This window comes from Cynoglossus semilaevis, chromosome 8, assembly GCF_000523025.1.
Source record: "Cynoglossus semilaevis isolate Cse_v1.0 chromosome 8, Cse_v1.0, whole genome shotgun sequence".
NCBI lineage: Eukaryota > Metazoa > Chordata > Actinopteri > Pleuronectiformes > Cynoglossidae > Cynoglossus > Cynoglossus semilaevis.
The window spans coordinates 10,862,403-10,886,717 of record NC_024314.1 but is presented as its reverse complement, the minus strand read 5'-3'; the positions used below and the strand labels follow the sequence as shown (position 1 = coordinate 10,886,717).

The window sequence follows — 24,315 nt, the reverse complement described above, 5'->3', positions numbered from 1 at the left end:
CTCAAAATGAAGGGTTGATCTGTCTATCTTCTTAGTTGGTCTGTGACGGGTTTCCCTGCTCTTTTTTTGTCTGCTGCTAATTTTTCAGTTTCTGCTGCTGCTGCTGTGGCTGAATAATAAATATGTATGTGATAGCTGTCAAGAGTGTTTCTGCTGCTGTGGCTGAATATTAAATATGTATGTGATAGCTGTCAAGAGTCCAGTCACTTAAGAGACAGACTTAGGGCAAGAACCTGGCCCCGCCAGACAAACTGCTGAAACCTTGACAAGTCTACCTCCTGCAGTCAACAGAGTTACTGTGGGTGAGAAATGTTGTCAATTAAATTTCAACCTAGTTGAACTGGGGTAAAAAAAAGAAAAAGAAAAAAAGAATTAAAACATGCTAGGTATTTAGTTGAGGTGATTTGCCTTGCTCTTTTGAAGACAATCAGAGCCTCACTTTGATATAAAATGCTTTCTCCATTTAGTTTCTGTGTTTCTATTTCAAAGGTCGTCCTAATCTTCTGACTACCCTGCTGAAGAGATGCCTTTCTCAACTTCTTTATTGCCTTTTTATATTGTCTTTCCAGATGTTTATCTTTTATTCATGCAGACACTGTTTTGGAAAATGAAAATACTTTTCTTTTCCAAAAAGACTGAATTCTTTTTCTCAGTAAATGTTTCTTTTTTGCCATTGAAGACCCAGGTGGAGTGCTTTTAAAAATGGGGCCACTCTAAATGCCATGTGACCAAATGGAATCAGGCCAGGATGTAATAACTACGCCTAATGGTTTCTATGAGATCATTTGAACTCTGTTGCATCCAGCTGAAGAAGCAGCAGGGTGAGACAATCCATTTCCATGACAAGAAAATTGTCCAGTAGTTCTGTCCACTTATGTAGTTATATTTAATAGATTGAATGGAACTCTCTATTCTGTTATGACAGCCATAGAAAAACTACTTCCTGCTCAACACAGAGTAAAACAGAACTGAATAAAAAAAGTTCTGGGGACTTTTTGTGAGCTGCATGCAAATGTAGACACAACATTAGACAAAATGCATATTCATCCAGGTATCTAAAGATACCTGGATGAATATGTAGTCAGGTGTGTAAAGTTAGCAGCTCCTCATGCAGGCGCAGAGGCATTAGGAAATGAAGGAAAGAAAGGTGTCGTTTTGGCACTGCACACCAAAGTGAGCAATTTAATCGCCCGTGGAGCAGTGTGTGGGACTCGAACCTGAACTCCTCAACCACTAAGACGTGACATATTTGGTCACTGAGGGCAAACAAGGCTGATTAGCCAGCATGCTAACAGCCGGCTAACCGTATCAATAATAACCGTGTGGTGGATGAACCATTAATTCTAGATTTGGTCAAACTCTCGATGAATCTGTAACATTCCACTTCCCAACATTTCTGTTTTATTTGAACATTAAAGATGACTGTTAGCTTGCTTGCACTAGGGAAAACATTTTTTTTTGTGCTGTGTCTTAGGCTGCACTATAGGTTAAACCTCCAAACACAATTCCACAAGTATTTGTTGTTTGTTGAAATTCCAGTTATAATTAAATTTGAGTTTTACAACTAACTTTGTTTGGCTGCATTGGCTAAAGTGAGCTGAACAACAACAGCATAATCACTTACGATTTCATGAGCTGTCAGGAGTGAGCAGGGGACTAGTACTTGTCCATGTGTGACTTGATACTAAATGTTCAACCTGAGGCTTCACTACACAGAGATATTATGAATATTTAACATGTAGTACGTGTTGGAGAAGCTCCTGCTCCTGTACTGTGGTGTCCTGTGGCATGTGTGTGGGCCGTGGATCTACAGAGACACGACGAAAGAGCACAGACGCTCTGACACGTGGTTGCATATGCACGCTTACACATTCCCACACACTATATGTGAAGGCAGGAATACTCAAGGCATTACTGGGAGTTGTTGAGGGGGGGTTAAAATTTGAATTATTCCAGCCTTTAAAAGATTTCCAGGATTCTCCAGGTGCTGCGTTTGTCATCATTACAGCATCGGTTTTCAACTTTTGACTCTGACCGCCTGAGCGTCCTCCTCCAAACTCCTTATGTTAATGAGGTGACAGAACTCACCGTCCTCCTGTGGACGCTGTAACAAACATTCCCTCGGCGTTGCCTGCTGAGTCATCAGTTTATCCTGTCAAACATTTCCCCCGGCTCACGTTTGTTGCGGCTACGTTTCGTTTTCATTCTCATGCTCTGATTAATTGCAGATGAGCTGCAGCATTTCCTCACAGGAGACAGGGAAATACTCTTAGGTGTAGGAGTACACACACACACACATGCAGACAAACAAACAAACAGTGGTACAGAGTAATGAGCGAGGAGCTCTGGAGGCATAAAGGGCATTTGTGGCCTTTCAGCCCTCAGCTACAAACAACATCAAGGCTGCACAACTACACAAAACAAACAGGGATACAGTGGAGGGCAGCGTGGAGTCTGCCCATTTTTCTTTCTCTATTTATTCACCTAGAGCGGGCAGCGTGGAGCCCATGTTTCTTTCTCTATTTATTCACCTAGAGCTGCGCTTAACTTATATGTGATGCTATAATTTCTCTCCCCGTACACAGCAAGGCATTCATTAAGGGTGCGGTCTGTAATGATGCGGCTGCAGGCTGATTCACAAGTCACAGGACGGTGAGCTTCCTGCTGTACTGCCCCGAGCTTTACGTCGTGAATTCATTTAGCCTCAGCTCGTACTGGCTTAAAGCACCAGTCCCAGTCTATGGCAGATTAATTATTTAATGGTCCTGCATGTGCTACAGTTGTCCTCAAATAGCTCTGAGTATTGGTATAAATTTGGGTCACATTTGTATTCTGCTGTTTGATATTGCGGCGCTGCAGGCTCGACGATTCCGAGCAGTTTTATTGGAAAGTAAAGACACAGTCGTACCGACTCGGGGTGGAGACAGGAAAAATAGCTTATTTTTCTTTTTTTTTTCTTTTTTTTCTTTCTTTTTTTCTTCCAAGTCTTTGTTGTGTACTTTTCTGGGGCATACCAGTGTGATTTCTATTCATGCTCAGACTGTAATTTATCCACTTTTTCTGCTAGGTGTCTCCAGAGTCGAGCCTGACTCTCCTTCACGTGAAATAAATCATTGACATTTAAAAGTTTAACAGTTTTGTTTTTTGTAGTTTTATTTCTTCTTTCTTTGTTTTTCTCTCTCTTTTTTCATATTTCTTTCATTATTCTTCCTTTTCTTCTTTGTTTCTTTCTTCTGTCTTTCCTTTTTTTCGTTTGGACTATCTTTTCATGTTTTGTTCATCTTTCAATCTTTCTTTCTTTTTTGTCGTTCCTTCCTCCTTCTGTCCTCTCTCTCCCCCTCTTCAGTGAACTATGTTGGCCTCGTTTTTAAAAGTAGATCATGCAGAAATTCCGGGGCAACACGCAGCGTGTAGTTCCCTTGTTGTCCCTCAAGGGGCCAATAACACACATGAGGCTGACGAGCTGCGGCCCTGTGCCAGGAGCAGGTTACTTTAATTCAGCACTTTCCAGCCACAGTCTGAAAACTTTTGAACTGCATTTGCCTAAATTAATACTTCATCATACATTTAATGACACAAGGAAGTTTAAATTAAGACCCTGAGGTTTGGCCGAGACCTCCAGTTCCAGACTCCAGGTGGCTAACATTTATTTTTAATAATTTGCTGTTTATTTTGTAACATTCTGCATTTAAGAGAGAGGACAGGAATGATTCTGAGTAGTTTCCTTCTGTCGTTATTTTATATGACATCCCTAAAACCAACTGACAATAACTTAGAAACTATTGGACCATAATGTAGGTTGGCACTTTAAATATCATTTCACGGCGCAGCAGGCTTTGCTGATACTGCAAAGTGAGCTATTTAAACACCAAACACTGAGTCACTTGTTTTGATCATTACTGTCTGAACTACCTGTATAAAGTCTGTGTGTGTGTGTGTATAATACCATTTCATTTATAATAAGTGAGAAAAAAAGGACAGTGGAAAAGATTAATGTGAGGTTTATCTTTAAACAGTCTCTTCCAGCTCTACAGGAATGTCCTCGTTTTGCTTTGTTACACAGAAAAACTATATATGGTCAAAGGATTTATATATATATATATATTATTATTATTATTATTATTATTATTGTTGTACTTTTCTAAATTCGTCACCATTTCATTTCCCTCTTTTTGCCACAGGGGTAAAGGCCGTCTTCTCAGGCCACTACCACAGAAACGCTGGTGGTTTCCATGATGGTCTAGACATGGTGGTGAGCTCAGCCATTGGCTGCCAGCTGGGCGATGACACCCATGGCGTCAGGGTGGTGGTGGTGACCGCCGACAGCATCGTTCATCGCTACCACAGCCTGGAGCAGCTCAGAACACAAGGAATAGACCCAGACCTCAGGAAGCTGCTGCAGGAGTGAGGCCTGGTGACTGAAGCAGAAGTGAAAGGTTTTGTTTCTCTTTGAAATGGATTTACAGGTACAGTGGCGTGAGTTAGTCTTGAGCCAACTGTGTTTTAACCGTGAACAAGCCTAAAATATATTTGATATGCAGCCATAGTCTTCAGGTTAAGTTCTAGTCTTTAAAGAAGTACCAAGCTGATATTGGACCAGATTGTTACCATGGGTACCAGGCCCTTAGGGAAACATGTGTAGCCTGTGTACCAGTGTAATTTAACTAAGGGTAACAATTTCTTTTTTTTAAATAATTATATTATGTTGTATTTTTTTAGTCAGATTGACAAGCTGAAGAAACTAATCAATAGAAGAAAATCTAACAAAATCAAATGAAGCATAAATGATGGTGTTTTTCAATGCTACTACACCATATGATGATATATGGTGATGTAAAATTTATATTTAATCAGTCAAGATAAAACCTACCAGGATGTGTTCACTGACAAAAATCCCAAAGAAATGATCTAAGGATTATCATCTGGTCTTCCACCAAGGACCCCTGGTTAGTCCAACTATGCAAGTGAATGAAACCAACACATTCTCTGTTGTTATCTAGGTGTTCATTATTTTTTAAATGTGTTCACTCATTACAGAGATGTAGCGTCAACTTCTTACCTCTGAGCGCTTCCGTCACTGATTATTCTTCTGAATGGTACTGTAAAAAAAAGAGTATTCTAAGTTGTATCAAACATGAAAAGTTGAATGAATAACATGTGATCTAAATCTTTGAATCTTTAGCCTATCCATCCTGGTGAAATAGAAACCTCAAATGTGAAGGTTTCAATTAAAATACAGCTTGGTAGCTCTTGTGATTGCAACACTTTTCTCTGTCTGTTTTCCAAAAAAAAAAAGATTTGTTGTCTGGGGTCACAGTAGGTTTCACATGTTGTTGATGTTAATTTCACACCAGCTTTGGAGACTTAGGGAGAAGGTGAACACCATAAATGGTACCAATAAGTATTAGAGTAATCTGAATTATACAGATTATAATATCATCTGTCTTTTTTATTTTCTCTGTTGGGCACAGCCCTAAAGCTTCTTGTTTCCTTGCCAATAGATTGGCTGTGGAACATTGCTCTTTTATTTTTGTGATTTGTTTGAGAAGGATTAGTTTAAATGAATAATTATTTTTGTTATGAAAATACTATAACATGGTGCTGTGCTTTAATTCAAAATCCGAGGTGCGACATGTCACCATGAAACCAGCTCTAACCACGTTTTCCCAGCCAGTTTTTGACCGACGACACAGCAGAACGGTGTTGCAGCCTCCTGACTGCAGATTTATGTGGGAACACGATGTGGTGAAGTTGGATTTTAAAGGGACATTTCCGCTTGAAAAATGACTTTCTTCTCATGCCCTAAGTGACTCTACTCCATTACACTTTCCTCACGTCCTCACTCTGACCAACTGAAAATGTAAGAGTTGTCATGGCAACCTTTCAGCAACATGTATGTGTGTCTCAGAGAGAGACAGCAAGCGTTAGTGAAAAGTGTCCATACTGTGAGTGCGTCCATGTGTGATCTGGTAGCCATCGGAGGTGATTTTCCCTCAGCAACGCAATCACTGACCTCATTTCACACTCATGGATTTTTCCAAAAGTAAACGTGCGATGGCCAGAGGAGGGAGGATGAAACGGGGGAAGAGTTTGTGGCTGAGGAGAATTAATAATGAGTGTGACGTATGAAAGACGTCTCGGTCCATCACCTTCATTTCCTGTCTGAGAGGGAACCTTGTTCCCTTTATCTGTTCTTATATCCTCCTGTTGACCGACCTCATCGTGTTTGTGTTTGCAACACGTGTGTTGATTCACCATTGAAGCATCACAAGATTTGACTGGTGCTGTCGAGAAGTCATGAGTCATCGTACTGAACACAGAGATTTTCACATGATTGGTTGTATTTTTGTCATAAATGATGATTTCTGCATATGTTTTCCTGTCATATTGGGTCAGTGTCGTCTCTATTCACAGGTTTCCTTTTTTATTCTAGACTGAGATCAGAGAGAGCACTGGTGGCTTAGTGGTTAATTTTAAGGACGTGGATTTGGGTCCAGAAGGTTTCAGGTTCAAGTCCACCAGCTGCCAAGTCACCACTGAGGTGCTCTGATCATGTCACCGTCCCCACTCTCTGCTCCCCCACTGTTCACTTTGGTGATGGGTTAAAGCAGAGGTCACATCTGGTTGAGTGCAGTGGTGAGCTGTGAACACTGACAAGGAGTTGACTTTCATTACCTTCTTGTTTGGTCTTGTTCTAAAACTCTTCTTTAGCCTTTAACATCACAAAAACACAAAGTAAATAACAACAAAATCCAAATTATCATGCACCAACAGAGAAAGCCCACGTACCACTTGTAGTACCACTGCCAGAGTTTGAGAACCACCGTTGAAGACAAATCACATCAGTGGCGTTTGTACTGAGACATCAAGGAAGGCTCAGCAACTTTTATCATTTAAAAAAATCACTTGTCAAATGTAAACTGTTGTAGTTTGTACATTTTGCTGAAATGTGATCAACTACAGTCTACAGAGACTGGGTTCAGAATCAGGTCTTCATCACAGATTGTCTCATGCTGTATTTTACTGCTTTGTTTCTGTTTGCACCTCAGCTTTTTAAAAACAATTTTAAATTTGGATTGGAAATCTATAAATGACACAAATGGGTCACTTCCATTGAGTCCAGGTGTTTATGAGGGTCAATGAGCTGTGGTTGTCGAAGCTGTTCCGGTTCATGATGACTGGTGGAACAGAACTGTTTTCTTTCAATTGACGTTATTTCTTGTTGTCTGTCTGTGGACTTTCTGGGCCTTTCAAAGAAAGTTACTGAAGAAGCTCCCAAGTTTTACCTTTATGATGTCAACGATTTTCTGATGTAAACTACTGCAAGCTCCTTGTTTTGTCTGGATTTGTTTTTAGTATTCAAGTGGCTGAGTGTGTTTTATTTCCTCTGAAAGTTGAAACAAGTCGTGTCAGTCTTTGATCCATGTAAAAAAAAGTGCCCCCTTCTGTCCACTGAAACGCTGGTCTACAGGTGTCTGTTAACTTCAGTGGATTCACAGCTCCTCTGATCGTCTCCTCATCTAAACCTGAATCTGTCAACATTTCACATCTGTCCTTTTCATTAGATTTCTGTCTGCTGTGATTTCATAGTGGTCTTTAACCACGTGCATCTCTAATGTCTGCAGTTTGTTGTTGTTGGCTTGACCTTTGGCTTGACCTTTGTAGTATTTGTAGCTAGTTTTACTTGCTAACTAGCCACTTTTCTTTGTTTTGGCTAACTGTCTGTGCTGCATGGCTACATCTTAGGTCTTACAGCTAATATGTTTGTTGTTTTTCCCAGACTTTAAACCAAATTCAATTTAATTAAGCTGGTTGTCATCACTAGTTTGATAATATACAAAATTCCTGTTTTTTCTTTTGGATTTGTTCTGGGTTTTTTTTTTTTTAATCTTAACATCCAAATCAGATATTTTTCCATCCTTCAAGGATCCAGACATCCTTGAGTCTCTTAAGGCTCCCTGCTACGACATCCTTGAGTCTCTTAAGGCTCCCTTTCTGTTGTGTTAATGTCTTGATTTGATCTTTCCTTATTTTAACATGATCTTAGACTTTTTGGACAATCATTTAAAAATAATTTTCCTACATTTTATTTACAGGACAGATGACGAGCACCGACTGACGAGGAGAACACAACTAGCTACACAGATATTTAAGTGCACTTAAGGTTCATATGGGGGCTGCAGCCTTTAATCACCCCTGAGGAAGCGGTTCACAGTTTAATGGCATCACGGTAGTGTTGACATGGCAGAAGTCGGCCTGTGAAATCTCTGAAGACACCAGCAGCATGTTGGCCTGACTCTTATTGCTTCAAATTGAGTCCAGGAAGTTGTCATTACTCTGTGGGAAGGCAACAGTGGTCATCACATTAATGAAATCCCAGGAACATTGGGAGCTGATGCAAGCCCTTCCAAAAAAAAGGAGAGACTAACCCTGGTATTTCTCTGAGTTTCATCAAAGTTTTTTCAAACTCAAAGACGGCGGAGGCAGTTAAATTACACACTTGGAGAGATGGCTCTCACTCCTGTTGTTGGAACAGAGAAAGTCATTTCACAACACAAATCAACGGTGGTATAGAGCCCGAGGACTCAAATCCACTTTTGTTTTCACTTCGCTCAAATTTCTTCGTGCCAGAGTCTGAAAAGAGTCCCAGTAAATGGGAGATTTATGCAGTAAACACCAACGACGCACGCCAGAGCTCTATCAGAAATTACACATAAACGGAGAATTGCTTTTCTAAATGGATTTGTGTAGTTACGGTATATTTCTGTGATATGATTATCAGCTTAAGTATGTGGAAGGGCTCACTGGTGATGGATGTAGTGGCGGCTGCTCTGTGCCTGAGAAAAGATAGTGTTATTACAACGCAGTAATTCTCCCCTCTACCAGTTCAATCAGTGAAATAAATAATGAAGAAGAACCGTACTGGGGTCTACATATTATAATCAAAGTGATTACAGTAATACTCTCAACTAAATCTTGGCCTCGCTCTCAGGACTCTCATCCATTGTTTCCATTAAATGGTGATCATTGCAGCTTAAATGTTTATAGAAATAACATTTGAATGTCGACCACACACTGGATGAATGGCGCTCTTGCCTTACACCAGTCTTTCTGTATGGACTTTCCATTTGACTGATGCCTTAAGGACAGTTACTTGGTGTGATGCAAGTTTTCTGTCAAGACTGTATCTTGGCCACAAAAGGTCTGAGAAAACAGTGGTGGCGTGAGAAGCAGCTCCAGTCAGAAATGGCTGAACCCACCTGGGTCTCACAGCTCTCAGGCTGTCTCTGATCAAACCTGTATTCCAGGACCAACTTAGGTCTTGTTGAAGACTTCAACGTGGGCCTCACCTCAGTCCCAGTTAAACCAACAACATCTCACATCGTAGATTGGGAAGCATGAACACATATATCCCCAGGACTGTACCTGACACCCCAGCATTTAGTCAGGGGTGAGTCCTGCAGGTTCTCAGTCTCACCACTAGATGTCAACACATCTTCAATATTAGATGTCTAATTTAGAATCTTTTTACCACCAAGGAATCTAAATCATCCACGGTGAGCTCGCACACTTGTTGAAGTACACGGGTCCACACACACACAGAGTTCACACTCTTGGTCTGCCTCCAGCGCCACCACCCTGTCATTTCTCCACACAGTCCACAGGTGTTAAGGGAGGGAGTGAGGGAGTGGTTGTTGGCATACCCAAACGTGGCCTGACGTCAGGATGTCCACCTCCCCCTGGCGGTGAGCCCACTGACAGAGCGGGCCATCTGGGCCACAGAGAGCCAGCGACAGGCCCATCCATTGCTCTGGCCTGTCCTGTCCTCTGGGCTCAGAGCCAGAGAGACAGACTGGTAGAACTGGCTGGGACCAATCTGGTGCATGTTTTGATGATGCTGGTGCTCAGTGAGATCAGAAAGGCCTGTGATTCAGATTATTCCATGCAGTGGGTTGGTGTTCAGACATGTAGTCTGACTGCTCACAGATGTAGTCCAACTGTTGCAACATTATGACAAATAAGTCCTTCATGGACATCAATATGTATCAGTTTGCTCACTCCCCACAGTGTTATTAAATATGATAGTGGTTGTTGTATTTAGTTGTGATTTAACTGTCATTTGTCTGTTTTCTGCTGAGGCCCCAGTGGATTTGAAGACTTCTCAGACCTGTCTCTGAAGGTATTTCTCCACATCCTCCGTCAGAGAATCTCTGGAGCTCCTCCTGATTTGAACGTCTTCTGTCAAGGATTTTGGTCTTGTAGAAAAAAGTCCGTGTTGCATTGAGGGAGCAACAACGTTGACGAACAACAGTTTTTTGAACCCCAGTCTTTTGTTTTCCTTACTCACGTAATGTATGGTGTTCGATGGTTAAAGGTCATTTGTTCCTATGCTGACCTCACAACATCCAGAGCCACGTTGTTAGACAGTCAGTTTGGACAAACACGTCATCAAACCTACGACCCTCTGATAAAAACCCCAATCCTCTTACCACTAGGCCACAGGCTCATCACCAACCCCGTCCTCACTGCCTACAGCTCTGGTTTTTTTATATCGTGTGTGTGGGTTTTTTTGTGCAGAACAAACAACACTGTAGATAAATGTTCTGTTAAGGTGAAGTTTTTCTCCCCCCTTCGACGTCACATATGGAACAGAAGGCTCTCGGTGACATTTACCCACAACACCGTTCTTCACACCACCACCAACCCGGACTCCCACTCTCTCAAAGTGAGGCCGGTGGATTGTTGGAGCAGTTTATTTGGACGGAGAACACAAACCTCCCTGACAACCAGCCACCTGCCGACTGGAAAAGGCCTGAGTGCAGTGATTTAACAGCACACAGGAAGTGAGGCACGCAGCCACGCAGAGCGAGACAGGAGTGCTTCATCAGGACAACAAGCAGCACCTGTGTCCTTCAGACGACACGCAGCGTCTCTGTACTTGTGGAATTTCTGTCTCAGAGTGAAGGCCCCGTCGCTCTGGGACAGAAATGGATCTGTGTTTAAACTGCTGGGAGAACTGACAAACATCACTTGAACTGATGTATATATTGACTATGAAGCTGATTATTTTCTGAAATACAACAAGAAACAACTTTAAGCAGAATGTATTGTCCATTTGATGCAGAACTTTGTTTCATGTGATTTCTGTTCTCTCAGTTTCGGGGTAGGTTTCCTTTCTTTGCCAAAAGAACAAAGAGCTGGAGAAGCCAAGGTTACTGATGTCATCGGATACATGAACATGTGATGTTATACAACACAAATGAGCAGATTCATAAAACAACATGTTTCATTGTAGGTCTTGGTCAGCGGTCCCTGAGATTGAGGTGTAACATTAGCCTGATACTGATGTCGTCATTTATATGATCAGGTTCATCACCTGCAGACCTGCTGCTCAGATCAGCTACCTCTGTGTCCATGATGTCCACAACTGGTGGTACACACCATCACTACAATACTGCAGCAGTGTATGTCCTGCAGAGAAGAGGAGGAAGGTCAGCAGAAGGACAGGGTACATGTGTAAGAATGAGTGTGAAGAAGGTGGAAAGGTGTAGATGGAAGTAGGTTGGGGGGGGGGGGAGGGAGGACAGGGGTGAAGGTAGATCACTTCATGGTCCTTGGATTTATCATGCCAAGTAATGGACAGTGGAACAAAAAGGTGAAGAAAGTGGAGGCAGGTTGAGGTGGGTGGGGACGGGTGTCAGGGAGGACGTTTGACAGTACAGTGATATTAAGTGGCACATAAATTCATTGTTTTTTTTAACTAGAGGTTTTCAATATGTACATTTGTCAAGTGTATGATGTAATATTGTGAGTACTTTATTTACTCTGGTGCAGTTGAAAGGCATGACCTGTGACCCTGAAGTGATCCACATTCACTCTTTCTCCGGCTGCTGCTGCTGCTGCTGCTGCATCTGCATCTCTTCTCTCCGACCCCCGAGGAGCAGCAAAGTGTAACAGCACCGTACAAGTGAGTTCCCATTATCTCCTGAGAGAGGATAACACACACACTCTCATGTTGTCATGATGTCTCCAGACGTATATAATAACACACACACGTAGAGGTGAAGCTGAAATGACTTCAGGTGGACAGTCTGACTTTGTGCCTGTCTGTCAGCTGTGGCTCCTGCTTTACCAAATGACGGCTCACCTACGTGCCATTACAGTCGGCTTCAACTCTAAAGGAGTCTTCCCAGTGAGCAATAAACTGTGGGGAGAACATCATATAGTAAACAGAAAGTTGGCTTAGAAATAATAAAAGTTTACACCAAAAAAAACAACGTAGTGTGAAAATGGTCAATAGTCAAAACAGTATAATGTCTGCAACATAATTACAACATCAGATCAGAATGAACTAAAAGTTAGTCAACCCAGATGAAACAGTTTCCAAAACTAGAAATAGGATTTACTCTGTACAGTTGACTAAAGGTTTTGCAAAATACCTGTTTGAAAAAGGTTTATAAAGTATTTAGATATTGCAAAAGTATGAAAACTAACAAAAGATTTGCTCAGAAATAGCTAAATTTCTAGCCCAATAAAGCTACAGTAGGTAAAGAGATAGACATTGTGTATGTAACAGCTCTAATAATGATGTAGAATGGACCTTAAACATTTGACAGGAGATCACAAAAGATGGCCGTAGAAACAGAAAAACAGCTAAAGTTCATCAATATATATCAAGGATGTAACTGTAACCCCTAGATATTGCAGAAAAGCTAATTACCAAAACTATAACAAAATGCTGGGGCAGTGGTGTCTTGGTGGTCAAGGAAGCGGACTAGTGTCCGGAAGGTGTCAGGTTCGAGTCCACCAGCTGCCAAGTTACCAAGTTAAAATCTAGCTTAGAAATACCTAAATGCTAATCAATAAGGCTAAAGTTAGCCAAAAGATAGATAAACGGTATACGTCCTTGTCTTAATTTTTTTTACATTCGATTTAGTACATAGTATTGTAATAGAACATTTAACAACATTTGCCTCAGTAATGATGTACATTCTCCTTAGACCTGACATGTGTACTGCTCTGAATGAGCCTTTTAGTACATGCATAAAAGCACATGCCCCAGCTCTAAGAGCCACTCACAGGTCATATAGTTCTGATTTTACCTCCCTGTGTTCATGACGGCGACTGTATGCCTTCAACATGTTTACCTTCAAATCTAATCCTTGATTGTAATTAACTGAGCTCCAGCGCCACCATCAAAAATAGAGGCGTGCAGATTAAAACAGAGAAAATCCAATCCAACGCGGTTCTTGTGATAGCGAGCCTCCACTGATGAAGCAGGGGCTTCACACGCACTAACAATTACCCTCTCATACACACACAAACACGTATGTGCACTGCAACAAAACAATATTCATTAATCCACATACCCCCCGCCCCACACACACACACACACACACACGCTGCATATGATCAGCTTTCATCTTCTTCTCAATTAGACTGAACTTCATGCTGTTGTGTTAGTGTTTGGATTAGAGGGAATTATGGAGGAATGTTAATCTGTGAAATCCTCCTTTACCTTTGACTTTACTGCATCAGCTACTTCACTGCTGCTGTGTCTACACTTTATAACTAACTGTCTTATTCTTATAGCCTCAGTCATTTATAGTAAAATATGTGTCAGAAATGTGGTCTGGGGGCCAGTTGTTGCACTTTGTCAGGTTTTATTTTTGAATGTTCTGAGACAATTAGTGTAAAATGAGTTTTGACAACTTTTAGCCATTTTCTTAGTTAAACTTTAGATCTTTTGTTTTTTATATTGTTTTTTGTTATTAACCAGGTCAAACTTTGAAGTTAATAACTTACTAGATGGTAACTTATCTTTAAATTAATTTTCCAATAAATATATTGATTACATTTAGTAATCCCTGGCCTGGTATCTTGGTATTGTGATTATATATTTACTCTTTTGTACAGTGTTTAAATTATAAGCATCTCTTTTTTCATTTACTTTTTCTATAAATCAATTCCTTGTTGTCCTATTTAGAATTCTCCAGTTACTGCCGTTGCCCTTCCTTTTCTACCCCTCAACTGAATAAGGTCAAAATGAGAGCAAATGATGCGTTGGATGTTTTCTAAAAGAATGTAATTCCTTGCTCTCGTCTCCTTTGGGACGAACTGAACTGGAATGATAATCACATGAAGCACTTTACGTCCACTGACGTGTTCTTTGTTAGCCAGTTAGCTTGGTGACCTGAATTAAAATCAGTCGTATTATGCAGCTCTACACAACATGTTAATTATAAAAACCTGCTGATCTTCCAAGGTGATTACATGGTTTTGAATAAAGGATCACATTAGGCATAAAAAATTATAGCTTTCAGCACGTTGTTACTACAGTTACTGCAGTTGGCCCCCAACATATCTCACTGATGACTCACTTATATATAGATGTAGGTGATAATTGGGAAACAGACTCCAACACGTGCCTTTTCTGTGATAACGGCTAATTAGAATTAGCTTTAGCTATTCTGGGAATAGAGTGGTGTCCCCAGACATAATGAAAAGTAACTAGAATTTAAGTCCTGCTCTCTTTAAGGCAGACTTTCATTTGTTGTGGTAAAAATACTGCATAGTAGCCTACATGTAGATGAAATTAGAAAAAAACAACACTGTTTCAGTAGTTTTATACTGGACCAGTATCACTGAAGGAAAACAAAAAAATATCAGCTTAGAAATAGAACTGTAGAACCCGCAGGCTTTATCAGTGTTCTTTGCTGGTAGTGGCTAGCTGCAGGTAGCCTAAAGCTAACAACGTCAATAGAATTGGCTGTTTTTTATTTATGTCCTGAAACTTTAACCCGTTGTCCTACTGTGAAGTAAAATCCAGACATTATCCCCTGACGTGAACATGTTTCTGTCAACAGTTAATCTTGCATGGTTTAGGATGAGGACTGTGTCCCACTCAGACGGTCCATTGTTCCTAGAGCTGTAGCTGTAGCATATTGATGCATGTAAATGTCCTGACAGATGTGGCTAATGTCATTATTGGTGATGTAAATAAGGAGTGAGGCGTCACAAAAGCACCTGTGCACCAAGAATAAGCAGCTGCCAAGTCCGTCACCCAGTCTGTGGATTTACAGTCTTGTTCATTTTTTCATTTTCAAGTCCAGCTGTCGTCCATGAAAAAGCTCAGCTGAGGCTCCATTAAACGCCGGTGTTGATTTATTCAGTCTGGATCAGCGTGTGTATTTGTCACCAAAGCTATTACATGTCAAAACATCTGGCTGTGGAAAGGAAAATGTCTGGTGATTTATAGCCAGCGTGAATAAATGCAATCTGTAAGTGTCTAATTGGCAAAAACAAACAATGAAGCACCTGTGTGGATGTAGCTTCAGGCTAATGTTTTATCTGCAGGACAAGGAGACAAAAACACAACGGCACAAACCAATGTTGTACTCTACAACATTTTAGAAAGTTGTCCAAAAAAACAGCTTTACTTTGGAGATGGATGGACTGACAGATGGACTGGAAGGTTTAAAACACAGTTCCAAGTCTGATGATGATGATGATGATGATGATGATGATGACGACGACGACGACGCCTTCATCAGGGTGAGGAGGTTCAGTCCTTCATCCTCACAGACCTTCTGCATCTGTGAAAACAACAACACTCCTATTGTTTTTAAATTCAGTCCAAGCATCCTCCCCTCCCCTCTCCACCCAACCTCCAATCCTCACCTACACCTACACACCTAGGGCTGCACACTAACACAGGGAGAAAGAGAGATGGATGTCTTCCCACTGCAGAAGATCACCGGTCAGAGATTAAATCGCCCTTTGAGCTTCTGTGATCTCTACCTCTCTCCTTTGGTTTCGCTCTTGCACCCTCTGCTGCCCCCTCTTTCTGCGGACCTGACAAATGCAAAGGTTGCGAATGTGACTTTTTCGCATCCACTGGATAAGTGAGGGCCCCTCAGATCTGCCAGGTATGAGGATTTATAGGTCTTATAGACACAAGGAAATGTTGGGCCACAACATTAAACTGAGAGTCTTCCTGCCACTGGGTGCGTGTGAGAGTCCTGAAAGACGTGCACGTGAATCCCTCTGCGTTGTGGGTATTTCTGTGATTGTGTGTGTTTTAGAATTTCAAAAGTACACCGTCCTTTCATCGCTCGCTCACATGATCTCACTCCAACTAGCCATGGGGTTTTTTTTCTCTCCTTTTGTCTCACAGACACACATAGCAGTCGTTTTTTTCTGATGCACGAGTGAAATATTTTCTGTCCTCTCACGTTTCTGCAAAAACCTTTGAATTATTCATGCAAAATATCCATATGACAAAAGCAGCCATTATGTCAGTGTTTTTCAAACATTACATACAGAGGAGAAAAAACAACTTCCTCTGTTTACCTCTGTTTCTTTCCCTTTCGGTCATTTTTCCTCTCTAACACCACGGTCCTTCCCTTCTATTGGCCTCTGCCCTCACACTGATTTACAGGAGTGGACGTGACAGGCAGCAGCACTTGTTCCAGTCCTTTATAAAGGCCATACGTTTGCGTAAATTCAATTTTCCATCTAATTTCCAAAGCATATTTTTTCACATGCTCTGTTTAACCATGGAGTGGTGTTATTTTCCCCTCTGCTCTGATGTTCAATCATTTCTTTTGTCACTGCTAATGTATGCAAATTGCAGCGTTGGTTTGGAAAAAAAAAAACAGAATCTAGGTCTGGTTGCTCTTGTTAATCTTCCACTGCTGCGTAAACAAAGCTGTTGCTTGTCTGTGTCATTACAGTGAAGCTGGGCGGACGAGGGCCGACTGCTGCAGCCTGTCCTGAAAACAGAGACCCACACCTTCGCCCTCATCTTTACTTCATCACCCCTCAGATATTAAGGTGTCACAATCCCAGTGTGGGAACTTGCAGCCGCGCGGCTCTGCAATTTCACCTCTGCTCTCATGTCACTGAGGGGCTGAAGTACCCAGGGTCTTGACTACAGCACACGTAGCATCTCCATCAGCCGTCCTCCGTCCTCTGTGGTAATGAATCCACTGAAATGTGTGTTTGTGAGCTAAGCATTGTTCACATGGTTTGTTTTACTTTCTAATGAGAAAAGATGAAAAAAGGAAATATTACAGATTAATATTAAGTGGCAAATGTCAGACCTCAAAACAGTGCCAAAGGTTTAGCCAAAATATGTAGAAGGGAGTGAAGAAGAAAATGGAATCTTGTGTTAGTCAGTGTTAGTCAAAAGGTAAGTGTTCACCTCCAGACTGGGTCTCTGGGTCTTTACCCCCTCAGTCAGAACCTCTTTAGCTCTGAGGCTCATCCTTCCATTTACAACCTAACCCTGCTGCATCTCTCTTTTCTCCTAATGAGGGCTGGAGGGATGTTATCGGGCTTTTAGCTCCCTCTCCCTCTCTCTTCCTCTATCCTTCCTTCCCTCTCTCTCTCATTTCCCTCCCACACTGCAGTCAGACAGGCAGGCAGTGTTAAGTATCTCATCTTATTTTATCCTCCAGCCTGCCCATCAATTTCAAGCTGTTCTCCTCTCATTTACAGTGGTGCCAGACCACACCGTGAGATCAGGAATGAACCTCAGCTCCTAATTGTTCACTGTTTTGTTTTTTTCTGTCTCCATCCTGATTGGTGAGAACAGGAAATAAATGAGCACTTTTTGCCACAGACCCTCCACTGAAACTCTCCCTTTCCTCCCAGCGCAGTTATGGATCATTTGATTCAATTTCATGTTCCATAGCAATGTAATAACAGTGGAGTCACTTTGGTGTTTCCTTCTCTCACCACCCCTGCTGCTGCTGCTGCTGCTGCTGCTGAATTTGAACGTCCTTCTTCATGCCTTCATCCTTCCGTGGAGATGAAGACGATGATGTCCCACAGGAGGACGAAAAGCACAAACGCTGTCTCTCTCTCTCTTTTTTTTTTTTTGTCTTATTCTCTATGACACGCGTAGGTTTCGTGTGAGACGAGAAGCCCTGCACTGCACCCTAGAGGTTTCTTTTTGCTATTGCAGGACATTGTGACCACTCCAAGTTGCTAAAAGATGAATAAATATTAGGCCAAAAGAGCAGTACGGTTAAATATAACAAAAAGCTAACAGCTAATACATAAGCTAAGGGTTAACCAAGAAGATATCTGGACACAAAGAAATCATGTCAAACTGACACATTTCCAGAAAATTTAATGTTTTGACAGAAAAACAAACAAAATAAAAATCTGTTTGTTTTTTTATTAATATTATTTATTGGTGCACCGTTAAAAAGCAACTCTAGGAAGTTTCCTAGTGCCCCAGAACTGCACCTTGAACATTTCTACCTATTGTATTAAAATATGTGTTGTTCATATTAAGTGGGAGGGGGGGAACTTACCCTAACAGAAACATTCATTTTCAGCCACCTGTGTGTTTAATAATTAATCTATTTTGATCTTTTACAGTTGACAGAAAATTCTGAGAACGTCTCTCTCTTTTGACATCACATTTTAAGGCAGAGCCTCGTTTTTCTTCCCACACTGCCTTTCATTTTAGCCTTGCCTTCACATCATCGTGTCTGCTTCTCTGTGCACAGACAAGGCCAGACATCATGTGTCCTGTTATCTTCAGGGTCATGCTCGTTGCTGACTCGACTGCAGAAACTCTCCCTTCAGCAGTTTTAAGAAATGTAAGAGTCAAATGGTGCAAACTCTCAGACTCAGGAAAAAATGTAAAAAAACAAAACCAAAACCCAAACGAAACATGTTTAGAACAAAGAGCATTCCCACTGTTAAACATGTTGCTTTAGAACAAAGAGCATTCCCACTGTTATTTAATAGCTTTAACTGTTTTGGACGTGCCTCGGTTCACTGAACTGTGGATCCATACTGACTTGGACTTAAAATTTGAACTCTTTTGGGTTAATCTCTTCTCATTCTGACTTTCGCAGTGCGTCCTTGTAAATATAGAACGAACACAGAACTGGCCTTTCTAACTGCTATTCAACCCCAAGTCGATAGAGGGAGTGCTAGATAAGACGCCAGTGAATGGCGTCTCGTTGCTTAATCACGTGACCGGAAAAACAGTTCCAAAACAAGAAGCCACATACGTTAACAGTTGTTTTGTGACTGTCTCACAATGTTTTACTCGCCTTTTAGCTGATATTTGTTACCGACAGAGACGGCATACTTTTAGTCTTTGCTGCCTACAGAACATACCGCTGATTTTCCCGCCATGGCGGCTCCTCTGTTGGAGTTTGAGACAGAAATGTTCCTGAGTCTGTTCGGCAGTGATGGGCTCCTGGTGGTGGCGGAGGGTCTGGGAATTGACCGCATTCTACTGCAGTTTATGAGGGTTTACTCCGAACAGGACACCCTAGTGTTGCTGCTGAACACAACCACAGCTGAACAGGTTTGGAGTTGAATTGGATTCTCTTGGAAATTAGATGTAGCTAATCCTAAAATTGAAATTTTTATAAAACCCTGCCTGTTGCTCTAGAGATTTCTTGCAAACGATAGAATTGTCCTGCAGAGAATACAGTGGTGAAATGACTAGCGAATGATCATTTTATTTTAAAAATGGATCCAACATAAGGTATTTCACTTCGAAAAGTATTTTCATATGTTTTTTTATTATTATTATTCGCCCTTCTCAGGAGTATTTCACGGAGCAGCTGCGTGTGGAGGGTGTTAACCATCTGCCCAGGATGGTGACCAGTGATGTTCACAGCACAGAGCGTTATAATGTCTACACAGAGGGTGGAGTTTTGTTTGTGACCAGCAGAATCCTGGTGGTGGACTTCCTGACTGACCGCATCCCGGCTCACCTCATTTCAGGTAACAGATCTGGACCTAAGTCCTCAGAGAGTCGTTTAAGTCATATAAGTCATAACTTCATTTAAATTCATACATTTATTGCTTGGTATCATGTTGCACAAGTTTAGATTTGTTTTGTCCTTCCTTCTCTGCCTTGCCTCAGGCATCCTGGTGTATCGTGCTCATAAGATCATTGAGTCGTGTCAGGAGGCGTTCATCCTCCGTCTGTTCAGACAAAAGAATAAAACCGGCTTCATCAAAGCCTTCACTGACAAAGCCACAGCCTTCTCCTCAGGCTTCTGTCAGGTGGAGCGTGTGATGAGGAACCTCTTTGTCAAGAAGCTCTACCTCTGGCCCAGGTAGGCCAGGACTAAGTATTACAAATCACATGAAAAGTAAAACATTGAAGTGCTGATACACCTGCTTCACCCACCAGGTTCCAGGCCTCAGTGAACTCAGCACTTGACAGACATAAGCCAGAGGTGGTGGAGCTTCACGTATCACTCACACCAACTATGAGGGCCATTCAGAGCTCCATCCTGGACATCATGGGTGCCTGTCTGAAGGAACTGAAGCAGTACAACCCCTCCCTGGAGGCTGAGGACCTGTCTCTAGAAAACACACTGGGAAATGCATTTGAAAAGGTCTCAAGCTGTGGTCTCTATCTTCTCCGGCGATACATTTTTTTTGTCTTTATATTCAGTTGGTTGATGTTAAAAAATCCTATTTTGATATTTTCTGCTAAATCTCAATATTTATCTCAATAGTTATTTTTTTTTTGCTAAATCTCAATATTTATCTCAATAGTTTTGTCCCTGGTATTTAAGACAAAACACATTCCTTTGCTGTGTATTGTAGAAGTGAGAAGTAGAACCAAAATAAATTACACTTCACATAAGGTGCTATACACCAAGGAGACCATGAAGGAATCTACCTTGGGTTATTGTAATTAATTGTATTTGGGCTAATTTAATTAGTTGCAGTATTGGTACACTCAGGTCTGTGGGCTAAGTACTGACTCATAAAGATAGTGTATTAATACAGCTTTGGATTATATTTGCTCCATCTAGACCATACGCCACTATCTGGACCCCCTTTGGCACCAGCTAGGTGCCAAGACCAAGGCCCTGGTGCAGGACCTAAAGGTGCTGAGGGTTCTTCTTCTCTACCTCACCCAGTACGACTGCATCACCTTCCTCAATCTGCTGGAGTCTCTGCGCTCCAGCCAGAAAAGTTTTGGCTTCAATTCAGGTCGTCGTCCTTGTTCGGGGGATTTACTATAATTACAGATTTGTTCTCTGAATGATTCTAACCAACTGTGTCTGACTGTGTATAATTGCTGTTGCAGGCTGGTTGTTCCTGGACTCCAGTACCTCCATGTTTGTGAATGCAAGGAGTCGAGTGTATCGCATCAGCGAGAGCAAGAAGAAGCTGAAAGTCGGAGCAGAAGCAGAGAAACAGAAGTGTGCATCAGGTGTGCATCTGTAGTTACACTGAGAATTATTACCTGCTCTGTGTGTTTGGATAATGATATGAAATAATATAGGTATAATGTGATTTATTTTTTTATATATATATACAGAGGTAAAACGACAGCTGGTGCTGGAGAAGAGCCCAAAGTGGGAGGCTCTGACCGAGGTGCTGAAAGAGATTGAGAAGGAGAACAAAAACTCTCAGCTGGAGCCAGGTCAGAGGTCACTGTAGAGATGGAAACAAAGATATAAAATGTAATAACAGTAGTATTTACGCATCATGTTGTATCACCTTGCTACCAAAGTAGTAGTACCAAGTACATGGAAACACTATGACATTGAATTGCATTTAAATCATATCATATTTGTTTTGTGGAGTGTTTTTTATTATGTTCTTGAAATGATCATTTATCTGTTTTTATATAAAATAATAATAAGCACCCAAAAGTTGTGTCCCATGTTGAGCTTCTACATAAAATGACTTTAACACAAATGAACAGATATAAATATCAAAGGTAGAAAGCTACCATTTCACTAGGTTGAAGGCAGAAACAGAGAATATTCCAGAATGTTAATGACTACAGGTTTATTTTTATTTAAGACATGGTGCTTGGAATGTGAACCAGTTTTGATTCTACTTCCAGGTCGAGTGCTGATTTGCGCCAGTGATGATCGAACCTGTGCCCAGCTGCAGCAGTACATCAGACATGGCAGTGATTGGCTGCTCAACAGGCTCTATGCACGTACAGTCGGTAAAAGAGACTCTGCTGCTGCTGCTTCCTTACACTTGGACTTGCACAGAAAAGATAAAAATGGCCTCAAAAAAGGAACCAAGGGGAAGGAACCTATACAGAAGAAAATCACCAGGACAAAGAGTAAAAGCAGACCATCGCTGACCCTGACCCAGATGGTGGGGAAGGAAGAGTCAAAGGAGGCACTCATATTGGGCAGCAGTGAGGATGAAGAGGATCTAATGGAGGAGGAGGAAGAGCAAATGAAGTTGGACTTGTCCTCAGACGCTTACTACGGCATCCTGAAGGAGCCACTGACCGTTATCCACCCTCTGAAAGGCTGCAGTGACCCCCATAGCCTGACACGGGTGCTGCACGAGGTGGAGCCCAGCTTTGTGGTGCTGTACGATGCCGAAGTGAGTTTTGTGCGACAACTGGAGATCTACAAAGCCTGCAGACCCGGAAAACCTCTCCGGGTTTATTTCCTCATTTATGGAGGCTCCACAGAAGAGCAGAAGTACCTGACAGCACTCTCTAAAGAAAAGAGGGCCTTTGAACACCTCATCAGGTAAGAAGAAGTACATTTCCTCCATACACTGGTGTATAAGGTCTGGGCCATGCCAAGTTTATAGGTTTCTACCAGACATGTCAAAAAAGATGACTCAGCTTTTAAATTTACAATATACTGTACTTGCAGCTCAGATTCTGTGGTTGTTTTAGCAAAACATTTTGAAAGAAAAACAGATAAAAGGTCTATCTGGAACTCCTAAAGGGAATTCCTAAAGAATAAAGAACTCAACCTGGGAGCTGGAATCGTAAATTCCAAGTGTCTCAAGGATTCATTTTGGGGAAAACAAATCTTTATTGGGTGGTCTAACTTTATGTACATCACTGCAACATTTTGGATAAATTGTTGATTTTTTTTTTCTTCCCTCCTTCTCCTTCTCCGTCCCATCCTGTTCAATTGCAGGGAAAAGGCTGTTATGGTCATTCCAGAGGAGAGGGAAGGACGAGAGGACACCAACCTAGATCTCGCTAGAAACTTGGAGCCCGCTAATGCAACGACCAACACCCGTAAAGCAGGTGGGTTTATATCCAAACCCTTTAAACCTTTGTTTTTGTCTTAAAAAGGTGTTTAATTGTTGTTTATTTCTCCTTCACCCTAGGAGGTCAGGAGCAGCCCAAAGAACCATCCAGAGTCATCGTGGACATGCGAGAGTTCCGCAGTGAACTGCCCTCCCTGCTGCACCGCCGCGGACTGGACATCGAACCCGTCACCTTAGAAGTGGGAGACTACATCCTTACCCCGGACATCTGCGTGGAGCGGAAGAGTGTGAGTGATCTGATTGGCTCACTGCAGAGCGGACGCCTCTACACCCAGTGTCTCTCCATGACCCGCTACTACAGGAAACCGGTGCTGCTGATTGAGTTTGACCCAGCCAAGCCGTTCTCTTTAGCGGCACGCACAGAGTTCCGTAATGATATATCATCCAATGACATCTCCTCAAAACTCACCCTTCTCACTTTGCACTTCCCTCGTCTCCGGATTCTCTGGTGTCCATCCCCACACGTCACGGCTGACCTTTTCCTGGAGCTGAAGCAAGGACGTCCTCAACCAGACGCCACGGCGGCCCAGGCCATCACAGCAGAGTCCGACACTGTGACCGAATCGGCGTCACTCTACAACCCTGGACCTTATGACTTTTTACTAAAAATGCCTGGAGTTAGTACTAAAAATTACAGGTCTCTGATCAAAAACGCTGACAGTCTGGCTGACTTAGTCAGACTCAGTCAGGAAAGACTTATAGAAATTCTGGGGAACACCCAAAATGCCAAATTACTGTATGACTTCCTGCATAATGTAGCTGACGTTCCTGTTCCCGTGCAGAAGAACAGACAGACGTCCAAAGAGAAGAAGAAATAATTCTGCAAATGAAATGAAATGTGAAGTCGTGTACACATCAGCAATTCCTAGTGAAACTGAATATTTTTATCGTGAAGTAGTTGCCTAGTTTTCTATTGTAGGAGAAATTGTGTAATTTACTCAGTTAATGTGTTGAAATTCTCAAACTCATTCTCAAACTCAAAACATTTTTAATACCACCTTTGATAAATATTTAAACGTTGAAACAATGGACTTCTATATGTTCTAATGGTATATGTACTAATGGTATTTATTAAATAAATAATCCTAGCCTTCAGGAATAACATCTAGTGATTAGTTTTATCTTTGGAAAATTGAAATATTTTTCTTACATGATGAATTAAAGATACGGACAGACTGTGTTAGACTTATTGGTCGACTAAAGCTTTTGTACAATTTTATACTCTTTATACTCCCCCCCCCCCAATATTGGAATCAGGATGTT

The 24,315-nt window shown here is 41.7% G+C and overlaps 2 protein-coding genes across 2 annotated transcripts in view; both read left to right on the top strand.

Moving 5' to 3' along the window:
• The window catches only part of cpped1 (calcineurin-like phosphoesterase domain containing 1), a 27,682-nt gene extending 21,013 nt beyond the window's left edge, over positions 1 to 6,669 (top strand). Inside the window, exon 6 of the mRNA XM_008314762.3 lies at positions 4,182 to 6,669. Coding sequence (XP_008312984.1) covers positions 4,182 to 4,408 — 227 coding nt within the window. The 3' untranslated portion in view covers positions 4,409 to 6,669. The remainder of the gene's footprint in view (positions 1 to 4,181) is intronic.
• A 12,316-nt stretch (positions 6,670 to 18,985) lies between these two features.
• On the top strand, positions 18,986 to 24,237 carry ercc4 (excision repair cross-complementation group 4). The gene is made up of 10 exons (XM_008314766.3): positions 18,986 to 19,339; positions 19,584 to 19,764; positions 19,907 to 20,102; positions 20,180 to 20,387; positions 20,814 to 20,994; positions 21,092 to 21,217; positions 21,326 to 21,430; positions 21,860 to 22,514; positions 22,917 to 23,029; positions 23,113 to 24,237. Exons 1-10 carry the CDS (start codon positions 19,163 to 19,165, stop codon positions 23,868 to 23,870), a joined length of 2,700 nt encoding a protein of 899 aa, XP_008312988.1. The 5' UTR covers positions 18,986 to 19,162; the 3' UTR covers positions 23,871 to 24,237.
• Positions 24,238 to 24,315: the final 78 nt, after the last annotated feature.